Source organism: Macrobrachium rosenbergii, chromosome 50 (genome assembly GCF_040412425.1).
Source record: "Macrobrachium rosenbergii isolate ZJJX-2024 chromosome 50, ASM4041242v1, whole genome shotgun sequence".
Classification (NCBI taxonomy): domain Eukaryota; kingdom Metazoa; phylum Arthropoda; class Malacostraca; order Decapoda; family Palaemonidae; genus Macrobrachium; species Macrobrachium rosenbergii.
This window is the reverse complement of record NC_089790.1, coordinates 22,947,501-22,960,000: the sequence shown is the minus strand read 5'-3', so window position 1 is coordinate 22,960,000 and position 12,500 is coordinate 22,947,501. Positions and strand designations below refer to the sequence as shown.

The window sequence follows — 12,500 nt, the reverse complement described above, 5'->3', positions numbered from 1 at the left end:
TATATATATATATATATATATATATATATATATATATATATATATCATATATAAACATATATATATATATATATATATATATATATATATATATATATATGTGTGTGTGTGTGTATAAATACTGCTAACGGCTTTTAGAATCACACCTTTCAAAAGGGAGAAATCCATCTGATGCAAAATTATACATGCATTCAACGATAAATAAGAGACAAGGGAATTTATATCTACATCATGAGCGCAGTCCTGGAACAGCAAAGCCAGTGAAATGACTGAATCATAAGCGAGGAAAAGGACTTTCTACATAAAGCACCTTATCGTTTCAAAGGCGGATTTTGCGTCATGAACACAGGACCTCTTCACGTAAGGGCTGAATTAAACGGACTACTGAAGTTACTGTTATTATACATTCCCTGAATCAGAATAAAGGTACGAGCTCTGTCGTGGAGACACTGAACGTAAAGCGACTTAATTCGCATTTAGATATGACACAGGCATCGAAGTTGAATAGATGTGAAACTAATAATGCGAGAAAGATTACAATGAATGAAGCTGAATACACATGAATAGATGAATAGTCATAAATCCATGAATAGACGAATATGATCAATCATCTATTCATGTGTATTCATCTTTATTCACTGTAATCTTTCTCGCATTATTAGTTTCACGTCTATTCAACTTTGATGCCTGTGTCATATCTAAATGCGAGTGGCACTGCTACAAATAAAAGGAGCAGATGTTATGACGTCAAGAGAATGATGAGACACAGGTGAGAAAAACTTTTGTCCGCCATGCTTTGTCGAATGGGTTACAAGGAAGTTCAGAAGTGACGACCAATCGGATGACCAAGCATCAAGGAGGCGGGAGATATTTTAAGCTGAAAGCTAAGCCGGTGGACTTTTCATAAAGTAATGGAGGCATGACTTCCATAGCCACGAACGTTAACTGGTTAGCTGAAATGAAGAATTCAATTTAGGAAAGGAATATAAAATTTTAGCCACAGGCCAAGCGTTGAGACATGAGGTCATTCAGCGCTGAGAGGAATATTAAATATATAAAAATCATTAAACGCAAGGAGAACTACATTAGGGCAGTAATGCGTTGCATCTTTGCTCGAACTTTGGAAGTTCCAATTGCACGAGATCCTGCTTATAATGAATGATATGAAGAAGGAAAAGGAGAATAAAAACAGAAACATTACACCTGGTTAGAGAATAGGATTTTGGAAAACGCTTCCAGTCAACATATCTCTACTCACTTGTAAACAAATGGAGGAATTCAAGAGAATTTAAACGAAGGGGAGGAATTCAAGAGCTCTTAGGGCAAATAAGGATCGTCCTTAAAAAAAACAAGTAAAAAATGCGCCGAAGTTTCTTCGGCGCAATCGAGTTTTCTGTACAACACATAATCAAGGCAACCGAAAATAGATCTATCTTTCGGTGGTCTCGGTATAATGCTGTATGAGCAGCAGCCCTTGAAACTTTAACCACGGTCCGGAGGTGTTCTGGCTTATATCGTTGCCAGACGCACGATTATGGCTAACTTTAATCTTAAATAAAATAAAATAAAAACTACTGAGGTTAGAGGGCTGTAATTTAGTATGTCTAATGATTGGAGGGTGGATGATCAACATACCAATTTGCAGCCCTCTAGTCTCAGTAGTTTTCAAGATCTGAGGGCGGACAGAAAAAGTGCAGACAGAATAAAGTGCGGACAGACAGACAAAGCCGGCACAATAGTTTTCTTTTACAGAAAACTAAAAAGCGAGAATAACGAAGAAACGAAAGCAAGGACTGAGGTTTGTTCTCATGCTCTCTCGCTTCGCCTTCCGTTTACAAGCCCTCTGAAGTAGTAAGATGTTACAGATGCTAATGAGGGCTCTTTGTATACGCAGCCGAGGCTTATTTACATATTCTAGTATAAGAAAAAAATATAAAGAAGTAAAAAGTGTGAGAGGTGTCTGATAATGGTACGTAGCTTAGCATTTTAATAGCTCTCGTGCATGGAGGCACTGGTTTGCATTGCTCTGATTTGTAAGGCACCATCGCTGGGCCTTCGAATTTTCCCTTTGCTAATCTTGCGTTGTCGCCTTATTTTTATCTAAGAGTGTAATTTTCTCAAGTTTAATTTTGATTTTTCCACTATGCAAATAATATGAAGAGCTGAAAGGTGTACTATTTACCATTATAGACCACGTTGGTAAAAAAAATTAACGAATTCCTGTAGGAATAATTTCCTTTTAGTTTTCAGTACAAGAAAACTATTGTGCCGGCTTCGTCTGTCCGTCCGCAGTTTTTGCTGTCCACCCTCAGATCTTAGAAACCACTGAGGCTAGAGGGCTGCAAATTGGTATGTTGATCATCCACCCTCCTATCATCAAAATACCAAACTGCAGCCCTCTAGCCTCAGTAGTTTTTATTTTATTTAGGGTTAAAGTTAACCATAATCATGCGTCTGTCAACGCTATAGGACAGGCCACCACCGTGCCGTGGCTGAAAGCTTCATGGACCGCGGTTCATACAGAAAACTCGATTGCGTCGAAGAAACTTCGGCGCATTTTTAACTTGTTTTTTTAATGCAGCCTAATGATACTGGGCATTTAGCATATCAAATTCAAATTTAATGATTTGAGAATTACTGTAAGGGGTAAAATGATTCATCTTGTACCTATTACTCTATTGTCTCTAAAGCGTATTGAAATATGTCAACATGACTGATGCTTATAGATTTCAATGTGCAACTGCTGATAAACTTATATTTTTATGAAATCCTAAAACTGTTTATATATTGTATATATATATATATATATATATATATATATATATATATATATATATATATATATATATATATATATACATATATATATGTGTGTGTACATATATGAATATATATATATATATATATATATATATATATATATATATATGTATATATACATACATATATTTATAACATATTGGTAAACTCTAAGCGGATATATATTGTATGTGATCTTAACAACCTAAGACTTTTTGTAAAAATACGTAAGATTTTCCTTTACCAAAACAGCCTCTTGAAAGAATGTCACATGCTTTTCGTATCCATCATATTTTTGTGTAAGGCCAAATTCCCACAAGACATCTATTGAGGATAAAGCATGAATTTAAATGGAAATTTTTGGATTTAGCTCCACGGCTGATATGAGACACAAATTTACATATCAAAGGACATCTTTGGAAGCCTTGCAAAATCACCTGTGCCTGAGCCATTTAATATTACCTGGAAATTTTAGAAAATTGCGGTCAGCAATTTCATATGGCTTTTTTTTTTTTGTTTTTTTTTATGCGTCATTCTATGTGATTTTATATATGTCTTTTACCCATATTTGCAGTTTCTACGTTTCCAAATTTGATTTCTAGGCCTCACAGTTATCCAGAGGTCAGTTTTGAAATATTTATCATTGTTCGTTACAAGCGTGCATTTCTGAGCTGAAAATTTATATAGATACATTTGCTTAAAAATTGGGAACAGTGAGAGGCAATATTAGGTATATACTTAAATATCAGATAAATAGGAGCATGTATACACACTTTAACACGCTCGATATATATATATATATATATATATATATATATATATATATATATATATATATATACATAGAGAGAGAGAGAGAGAGAGAGAGAGAGAGAGAGAGAGAGAGAGAGAGAGAACAATTCGTCTTCAGAAAAGTTTTTTCTAAAATCATTCTTCTTTACGTTTTTTTTTTTACCACATTGTCCCATAGATTCATCATTTTCTTTTTCATAATTATCCTTTCAACATTCCGATTATTATCTTTCACAGGTCCTGCGGAGGAGGTTATCGCTGTCACCGGAGGCTTGGCCGAGCTGCCTTGTGACCTGACCCAACCTGGGGACACACCCATCTTGGTACTTTTTTCTAATGGTCTTACGGGAAAACCCGTTTACAGGTAAGACAGACCTAATTGCTGTACCTTGAATGCTGGTAAATTGCTCCATGTAGGGGCGGTGCTTCGTAAATATGAATAACAAATTATTTATCGTATGTTCTAGTCTTTCTTCTGCTATTTATTTCTGTGGGCGTAAAACATGTATTGGTTATTAATCAGAAGAGGGCATAGTAAATGGTTGTGGACCCTTTGGGAAAGGAAATGCCCTCTAAATTTCTAAAGAGCGTTTTATCCTAAGGGAAATATCACCAAGATTCTTCCTATTTTGGGAAAAGGGGAAATTAATGTGATATATATCTTACTTTTATATGAATTTACTGAGATTTCATGAATATTTTTTTTAATAAGCCTTAACACTCATTTATCTGGTAAAGAGCTAAGGGTACTTTTCTCTAAAGCAACCCGCCTTTTAGGGGTAATTGGGTACGCACTAGAAGAAAAAATATTTTCTTGACACTTTCAACAGAAATATCAGGAAACGAATCCCCCTCGCTAAAGTTAAGAAGACTAATTCTCCTCAAAAACTGTGAGAGAAATGTCTCTCTAGCTATCTTTCTCTCTCTCTCTCTCTCTGTCTCTCTCCCACTTTCTCTCTCTCTCTATCACTCTTTTTCCTCTGTGTGAAAAGGGCGTGAACCATGTGGCTCCATTAAATAAACTCTGATATCTCCTGGTCTCACTCACTCACTCTCTCTCTCTCTCTCTCTTCCTACTTCACAGTATTGACGCAAGAGAGGTGTCCCTGCAGTCGGCCCCTCATTGGTCGAGCCTGCAAGATCGAGCACACTTCGACCTATCGACCCAACCCCACGTCCTAACCATAAAAAACGTCGAGGCTGATGACCAGGCTGAGTATAGGTGTAGGGTCGATTTCAGAGCCTCGCCTACCAGGAACTTGCGAATAAGACTCACCGTAATGGGTAAGGAGTTCCTTTCGTTTGGTTGGTTCTTCTATTTTTTTTTTTTTGGGTTTTTACTTTCTCTCTCTCTCTATATATATATATATATATATATATATATATATATATATAAATATATACATAGATAGATAGATATACTATTACATACATATACATATATATATATATATATATATATATATATATATATATATATATATATATATATATATATATATATAGAGAGAGAGAGAGAGAGAGAGAGAGAGAGAGAGAGAGAGAGCTGTGGATGGAAACCGAGGGTGTATCATACGCTTGAACCAATTCTTTGTACTGAGGGGGCAAGATGAATATCACCTTGTTTCATGCAGTTTTTTTGAAGTAAACTTGTGAAGGCTTCTCTCCAAATTTCTCTACTCCTCTTTTTGAAATTCTCTTTCCCGCTTATGTGTGTATACACACACATATATATAATTATATATATATATATATATATATATATATATATATATATATATAATATATATATATAATATATATATATATAATGCATTATATATATATTATATTTACACAATTGTACGATCTGATAGGCATACACCTAAAATTTTCAGCAACCGCAGTCATTTAATAAAAAGAAATAAATAAAAAACCTACAATTTTCTCTTTCAGTTCCTCCCCAGAAAATCGAGATCAGTTCGACTGAGAGCCGGAAGCAACTGACAGGTGTCATCGGGCCATTCCCGCTTGGAACTGATCTGTCTCTCACCTGCACCGTTACCGGAGGTAAGCTCTCCCGTAAAGAAGAAAAAAAAATGCAAGAAAAAGTCACGGTAGGACCGCTCCCAATCAGACCTTTTGGAAAATTGAATTGGCTCATGCTTGTGTTTGGGTGAGGCGGTTGAACATCTCGCTTGGGGCCTGGGGAAATATCTGTGGATGTTTGTTTAAATGGGAATATCTTTAGTAAAACAGTGGAGGATTATTATTGTTACCGGTAACATTATTGCATTTGCCGTGTTGCACTTATTCTAATTATGGATAGCCGCCCGTGAAAGAGAATCTTAAAAAGGTTATGCTTTTCGTAATCTGTGACTTATGTATTTTCAAGCAATGAATTTTCTCTAATAAAATCTAAACACTGCATCTCATGATAATCACCGACAGCAATACAAAGATAACTGATCACTGCAATTCTTAATGTTCTCAACTATGTGATTATGAAATTAATTCTTGCGATGTCATTCCTAGATCATTAAAAGCGAACGTTATAACCTTTTTTTAAGACTTAGAATGTACAATTGCATTACTGAATTGTCTGGCGCTTAAAATTTAGGTCGTGGAGCATTTAGGGCGGAAAAGGAAACTGAAATTATAGAAGTTCATAAAGGCATAACAGGAGGAAAACCTCCCAGTTGCACTATGAAACAATTGTCCGGAGAGGATGGGAAGTAAGATGGAAGAAAGATATATGAAACGAGGCACAATAAAAGGAACGAAAGGGGTTACAACTAGAGGCCACAGGGACTCTGCAAAGAACCTCAAGTAATGCCTACAGTGCACCGTGTGAGGTGCACTGATGCACTACCCCTCCTACGAGGACCAACATAGTATACAAATTCAGGATATAACTTGTAACAGATTCCTTGTCAGCATGACGTCATAACCACCATGTTTAATTGTTTTCCTTAAGGTCGACCTCCCCCAAGAGTGACCTGGTGGCACGAAGATGCCCTTCTGGACGAGGTCAGCGAGCACGTGACTGAGGAGGTCACTAAGAATACCCTGACCTTACCCAACCTCAGCCGACAACATCTCCATCGAGTTATCACCTGCAGAGCTTCGAACTCCAACATGACCCGCTCAATCAACGCCTCTGTTAAACTGGATATGACGTGTAGGTGACAGAAGTGTTTGTAATTATCTAGAGATAAGAATTACATGGTTGCAGAGATAAGGCGATCATACGTTTACGTTGTAGTGAAGGAAGTGTAGAATACAACACGGAATAAATATTTCAGTACGCTTAGATACTAATTATGAGCTGTCAAACTCACGCACGCACACACACAAGTTCATGAATGACACATACATCTTTTTCCTTTACTCAGAGCTCTTTTCAGTTACTGATATAAGTAGTTTCATACCAATCATTTGATCAGTGCACCCTGCTCAGTGTTTAAGAGCACATTAATCTTCTCTTACTCTCTCTTTCAGTTGTCTGCCCTTAAAATAAAGAAAAAAAAATACCCTGTACCCTTTGCGGTATACAAATTATTACTATTTCTCTACGGCTCTTCCTAATTGCCTGTACATCACGTATCTTATACAAAGAAGCAAAAATCCAATCTTTTAGACATACAGAACCTATCACTCATCTTAGCATACCGTGACACCTTGGCCATGTATTCAATTATACTATTGCTATAATAGGGGAGCAATTCACTAACCTGTCTATATATTCTGATACTTCTTTTTCTCGCCATTTCTAGTTCTATTTACACGTATCCTCAAACTGACACTGACCTACTCCGCTCATACAAAATTCAATTACGTTCAGCAACGAATGAAAATGTTCTTTCGTTTGGCAGAGTTAAGCATTTTTTGCCGACAAAGTTTCTACATTTACAATTTTTTTCTAAACTTCAGTACCTCATTAAACATTTTATTTTACTCGTAGTACAACTATGGTGTTCTCTACTGTGTAATCTAATTCCTTAGCTTTTTTCTCGTTCTCCTTAGTAACTTACTCTACTTCTGGCTTCTTTGGTCAAAACAGTTTTATTCAATCAACACTGATATTAACGATTTTATGTCTCACACGTAATGCTCAATAAATAGATAAGTACATACTCAACGCTTCTGTACACTTGATATTCTATGTTAAGTGCTTATTTCATTTATTAATGCGTCATTCTTTCCCATTTCCATTTTAAAATTACTATTATCAAGTTGTATTTCCATCGAGTCTCTACAGACATCATCTATCAAATTCTTCTTTTTATCACTTTCCCTTTACAGTATGTAATTACGAATACTTTCTTGTAGGTTCATATATGCCAGACAATCAAGCCTCCTGCAGCACACATTTGTATTGAATTCTCTCAGCCCACTTACTCATTCTTGTGATCGATTGAAGGCTATGGTCGCTGAGGCCAGGCCTTCTCCATCAAATAAAAAGGGGAAGATACAAATTAATATATATATATATATATATATATATATATATATATATATATATACATACAATATGTATATAAATATATATATATATATATATATATACATATATATATATGTATGAATATATGTTTGTGTGTATGTTCCAGTAAAGTGAACCCTTACAACTGGGAAGTGTAATAAATTTCCATAACAACGTTATGACTTGAAAAGGACGACGCCGCACGCGTTGAGACCAAAATCCTTATAATTATCGCGGCTTACGAATCACGCAAAATGGCTGAAACTATTCTGACTAATATATACATTAATAAGTTAATCATGTCATATATTTTACTCTAACCTTTATAAGCAAAACGTGATGGGTGGTGAAGAAATAGCAATGTCATCACAATATAAGTAAATGAATACCTCTTTTAAAACAGACAACTATATTGTTTTACATATTATGTCCTCACGCATGCGCACTTCTCTCCCCCAGTTCCCCCCGTGGAAGTGAGGATCATCAACACAGACAAGGTCATGAAGGAGGGCACTCGATACTCCCTGGTTTGCGAGGCGTCGGGATCGAGACCTCCCGTGACCCTGTCTTGGTGGGTGGACGGGGTGCTTCAGACTGACGCCAAGCAACAGGTAAGTTAATATGAAATTTGCATGTTCAAGGTTTTCCCGTTCGTTCCCTTAGCACGGATCTTTTCAATTGAACTTTTGGGGAAGTAACGCATTGCTTTTCTTTTAATATTTTAAAAGGGTGGAATTATTAAAGTTACTTTTTTTTTATTTGGGAGTTATCAGTTAACAAAGTAATTGATTAGAATTTCAAGGAGTCTTTCTGTTTATTTAATTTTTAATATATTTCACTTAAAAATACAAAAGTAACTTTTACATGCAATAGAAATACTACAATTTAGCCTGTTACTACCTATATAGACACGCAAGGAAATACTCGGTTACAAAAAAAATTATTAAATACATTCAGAACATTTCCTGATACCGAAGAGTTCAAACAATTTTGGCATATGTTGACGGTTTATAATTGCTTTTTGTTGGAGATTTTAGCTGCCTTGAAAAAAGTTGCAAACTAAAAAGGAATTTCTGCCAGAACACGCACACACATACATACCAATATATATATATATATATATATATATATATATATATATATATATATATATATATATATATATGTGTGTGTGTGTGTGTGTGTGTGTTGTTGTTTTGTTATATATATGTATATATACATATATATATATATATAAATGTGTGAAAAGACTCCATTTCCCTCACTTCCCTCAACTGTCCTCTCTTCAGTTTCAAAGAGAAGAGGTTGCATGATGCGACTGAAACTCATTTCCTGTTGCAGTCCTCCGGCAGGGATCTTGCAACCAAACCTTATTCAATGATTCTGGGATTTTCCTTCTCTCCGTTCAGTTTTCTCTAAAATTCTCGTAAGAATCGGCCATTTCTCTTCTTCCCTACTGAATATCCATGCTTTCCTGTGGTATCCGTCTATTGTGAAAATGTTCGTTTTGCTTATAATCTCATAATCTCCTATATTTTTGTCTTCCTACATTTTGAACTTGATTAAAATTCCCTCTAGTATCCATATATTGTAGAAATTTTCGTTTTGCTTATAATCTCATAATCTCCTTTATTTTTGTCTTCCTACATTCCTACGTTCTTGCATTTTCTGTTCATTTATAAACATAAACTATAGCACTTATTGCTTTTGCCCTTTTTGCTGACTTCTCATATTGGTAAAAATAATGCATTTAAAAACTCCAACGTCTCCAGTAACTTCCTTTCATAAAAAGGCAATAACAACTACATCTTTATAAGCCAACAACTTTTCTGTCGTTATAAAAGAAAACTTATAGTCGCTTGCAAACAAATGCATTTTATACGATGATCTCGAACATTTTCCACAGCGTATTTTTATCAGAGCCATCAGACACATACACTCAAACGCACACACACATATGCTATATATATATATATATATATATATATATATATATATATATATATTATATATATAAAATCTATATATACATATATATAATATATATGTATGTATATATAAATATACACACATATATACAGTATATATATATGTATATGTATATATCTATCTATATATATATATATATATATATATATATATATATATATATATATTTATACTTACATACATATATAAATAAATGAATAAATAAATAAATATATGTATATATATACTGTATAAACATATATATATATATATATATATATATGTATATATATATTATACATATATACACGCACAATCCTTTTTGCAGACCACGAAGGATGGAAACGTAAGTCGAGCCACTCTGACAATGAAACCGTCGAGGGACAGCGACGGGGCCGTTGTGTTGTGTCGTGCTGTCAACAGGCAGATGCCGTCTCTCCCGATGGAGGATATCATCAAGCTAAACGTTCAGTGTGAGTGGACTCTTTTTTTTTCGTGTATTCTTAGAAATATATACAGTAGCCCCTTAACTTTACAGTCTCTATGGGATTCCGGCTTTCCGATAAGTAACGAAGTCCGCTAAGGAACAAAGACCCTGCAGTGCAGCCTGTTTGTGCATTTTCTAGATATCCGGTAGGTAACGAAGACCCTACAGTACAGCCTGCGTTTGTGTATTTTCTAGATATCCGGTAAGTAACGAAGGTCCTGCAGTATAGCCTGCGTTTGTGTATTTTCTAGATATCCGGTAAGTAACGAAGACGCTACAGTATAAGCCAGCGTTCGTGTACTTTCTAGATGTCCGGTAAGTAACGAAGACCCTACAGTATAGCCAGCGTTTGTGTACTTTCTAGATATCTGGTAAGTAACGAAGATCCTGCATCGTAGCCTAAACGTGAATATGTTCTAAATATCTTACAGCTATCAGCAATCCTTGCCTAAACCAACTTGTCCTTTGTACTGAACGATCTATTTGAGAGATTTAACTGAAAATATATCGCATCTGAAATGGCAGCATGACAAATAATTGTCATAATAACTTAGATGATAAGTACAAAAGTCCGCTAAGTTAGGGTACGTTAAGTTATGGTGTTACTCTATTTAATCACATTGAGTTGAACCTAGAACAATGGTAATCCAGCTATGTTACTTTTAAAGCTGGGCAGTCAAGTTTAGAATCATCGTATTCAAAACTAATTTTGGGATTAACTTTTCCACTTACTTTTATTCATTCATTTATTTATTTTCTTTATTTACATTTTGAAGGGAAGTCTTTTAGCAAGCTAATTGTCATTCTTTCCAAACTAGGCTGTTTCTTTCCTGATGTTGACTTTTGAGAGCATATCATTACTAAAGAAAATGATTTCTCGCTATTTCAAACTATTCCGAACATTTTTCATAATTGTAAGGACCACTGAAGCACCTTGTCTCACTACTGCCTTAGAGCCTGTAGCTATACTCTGTCATAATAACTGCTTTAGCTTGTCAAAGCGTCCTCTACACGATGATAAGTTTCATGAATTTGTAATCTAATTTTTCTTAATATTAACCAATCACCGATGGAGAATTAAACAAGGTCAAATTCTTAAAGTAAAATAGAACTGTAAGGCTTTTATCGTTTCAGTACGTTGCACTGATAAATTGCAAGATAAAAAACATGAAAAGCAAACTGATAGAGAACGTCCATAACAATCCCACTAACAAAGGCTATTACTAACGAAAAAGTTTCCATGGTAAAAATGGAAGAAAGGATAGTGGGGTATTGTCAACAACCAATTTTCTGATATATTTGATCCAGACGTCTGAACCGATTAGGCTTGGGTATTTTCCGCAGTGTCTAAACTTGAGTAATTATGCAACGAATCATTTTTTTTACGCTCTGACGTAACATTATTATAAAATCCCCTGTGTTCTTGCTTATTATGCCAGACGCACCGAAGCTTCAGCTGAGAGCGGGACAGAACTTAGTGATGACGAACATCAAAGAAGGTGATGACGTTTACTTCGAGTGTGACATCCAGGCCAATCCAAAGGTGCAAGTCGTCAGATGGTTCCTTGGGGTAAGTTTCTCTTAGTTCATATATCTATCTATCTATACATATATATATGTATACATATGTAAATATATATTTATATATATTTACATATGCATATATATACATCTACATACTGTATATATATACAGTATATATTTATATTATATATATACACATATATCTATATTACTGCACAAGCTTAACACATTTTCAGATTGGTTTCCTTTGTTCTTAGGTAAAATTGCATTTTCTGGAAAGGCTGGGGAATTAGGTGGGGATTTAGCCAGAGGAAAGTCTTTAAGGGGAGTAAAAGTGATTCATTTAACCTCTCTCTCTCTCTCTCTCTCTCTCTCTCTCTCTCTCTCTCTCTCTCTCTCTCTCTCCTGCAATCTGAACAGGTTTATGCAATATACCATAACTGAAACAACATAATGTAGTAAAAA

General features: G+C 35.0%; 1 protein-coding gene and 1 long non-coding RNA gene across 2 annotated transcripts in view; one reads left to right on the top strand and one right to left on the bottom strand.

The window, feature by feature from the left end:
• The window catches only part of LOC136832747 (protein turtle homolog A-like), a 95,203-nt gene that overhangs the window by 64,904 nt on the left and 17,799 nt on the right, over positions 1 to 12,500 (top strand). Inside the window, exons 3-9 of the mRNA XM_067094264.1 lie at positions 3,829 to 3,955; positions 4,676 to 4,875; positions 5,527 to 5,640; positions 6,548 to 6,751; positions 8,516 to 8,667; positions 10,353 to 10,497; positions 11,951 to 12,081. Of these exons, the coding sequence (XP_066950365.1) occupies positions 3,829 to 3,955; positions 4,676 to 4,875; positions 5,527 to 5,640; positions 6,548 to 6,751; positions 8,516 to 8,667; positions 10,353 to 10,497; positions 11,951 to 12,081 (1,073 nt within the window). The remainder of the gene's footprint in view (positions 1 to 3,828; positions 3,956 to 4,675; positions 4,876 to 5,526; positions 5,641 to 6,547; positions 6,752 to 8,515; positions 8,668 to 10,352; positions 10,498 to 11,950; positions 12,082 to 12,500) is intronic.
• Positions 1 to 12,500, bottom strand: part of LOC136832750 (uncharacterized) — a 587,618-nt gene that overhangs the window by 570,586 nt on the left and 4,532 nt on the right. The window lies entirely within an intron of this gene.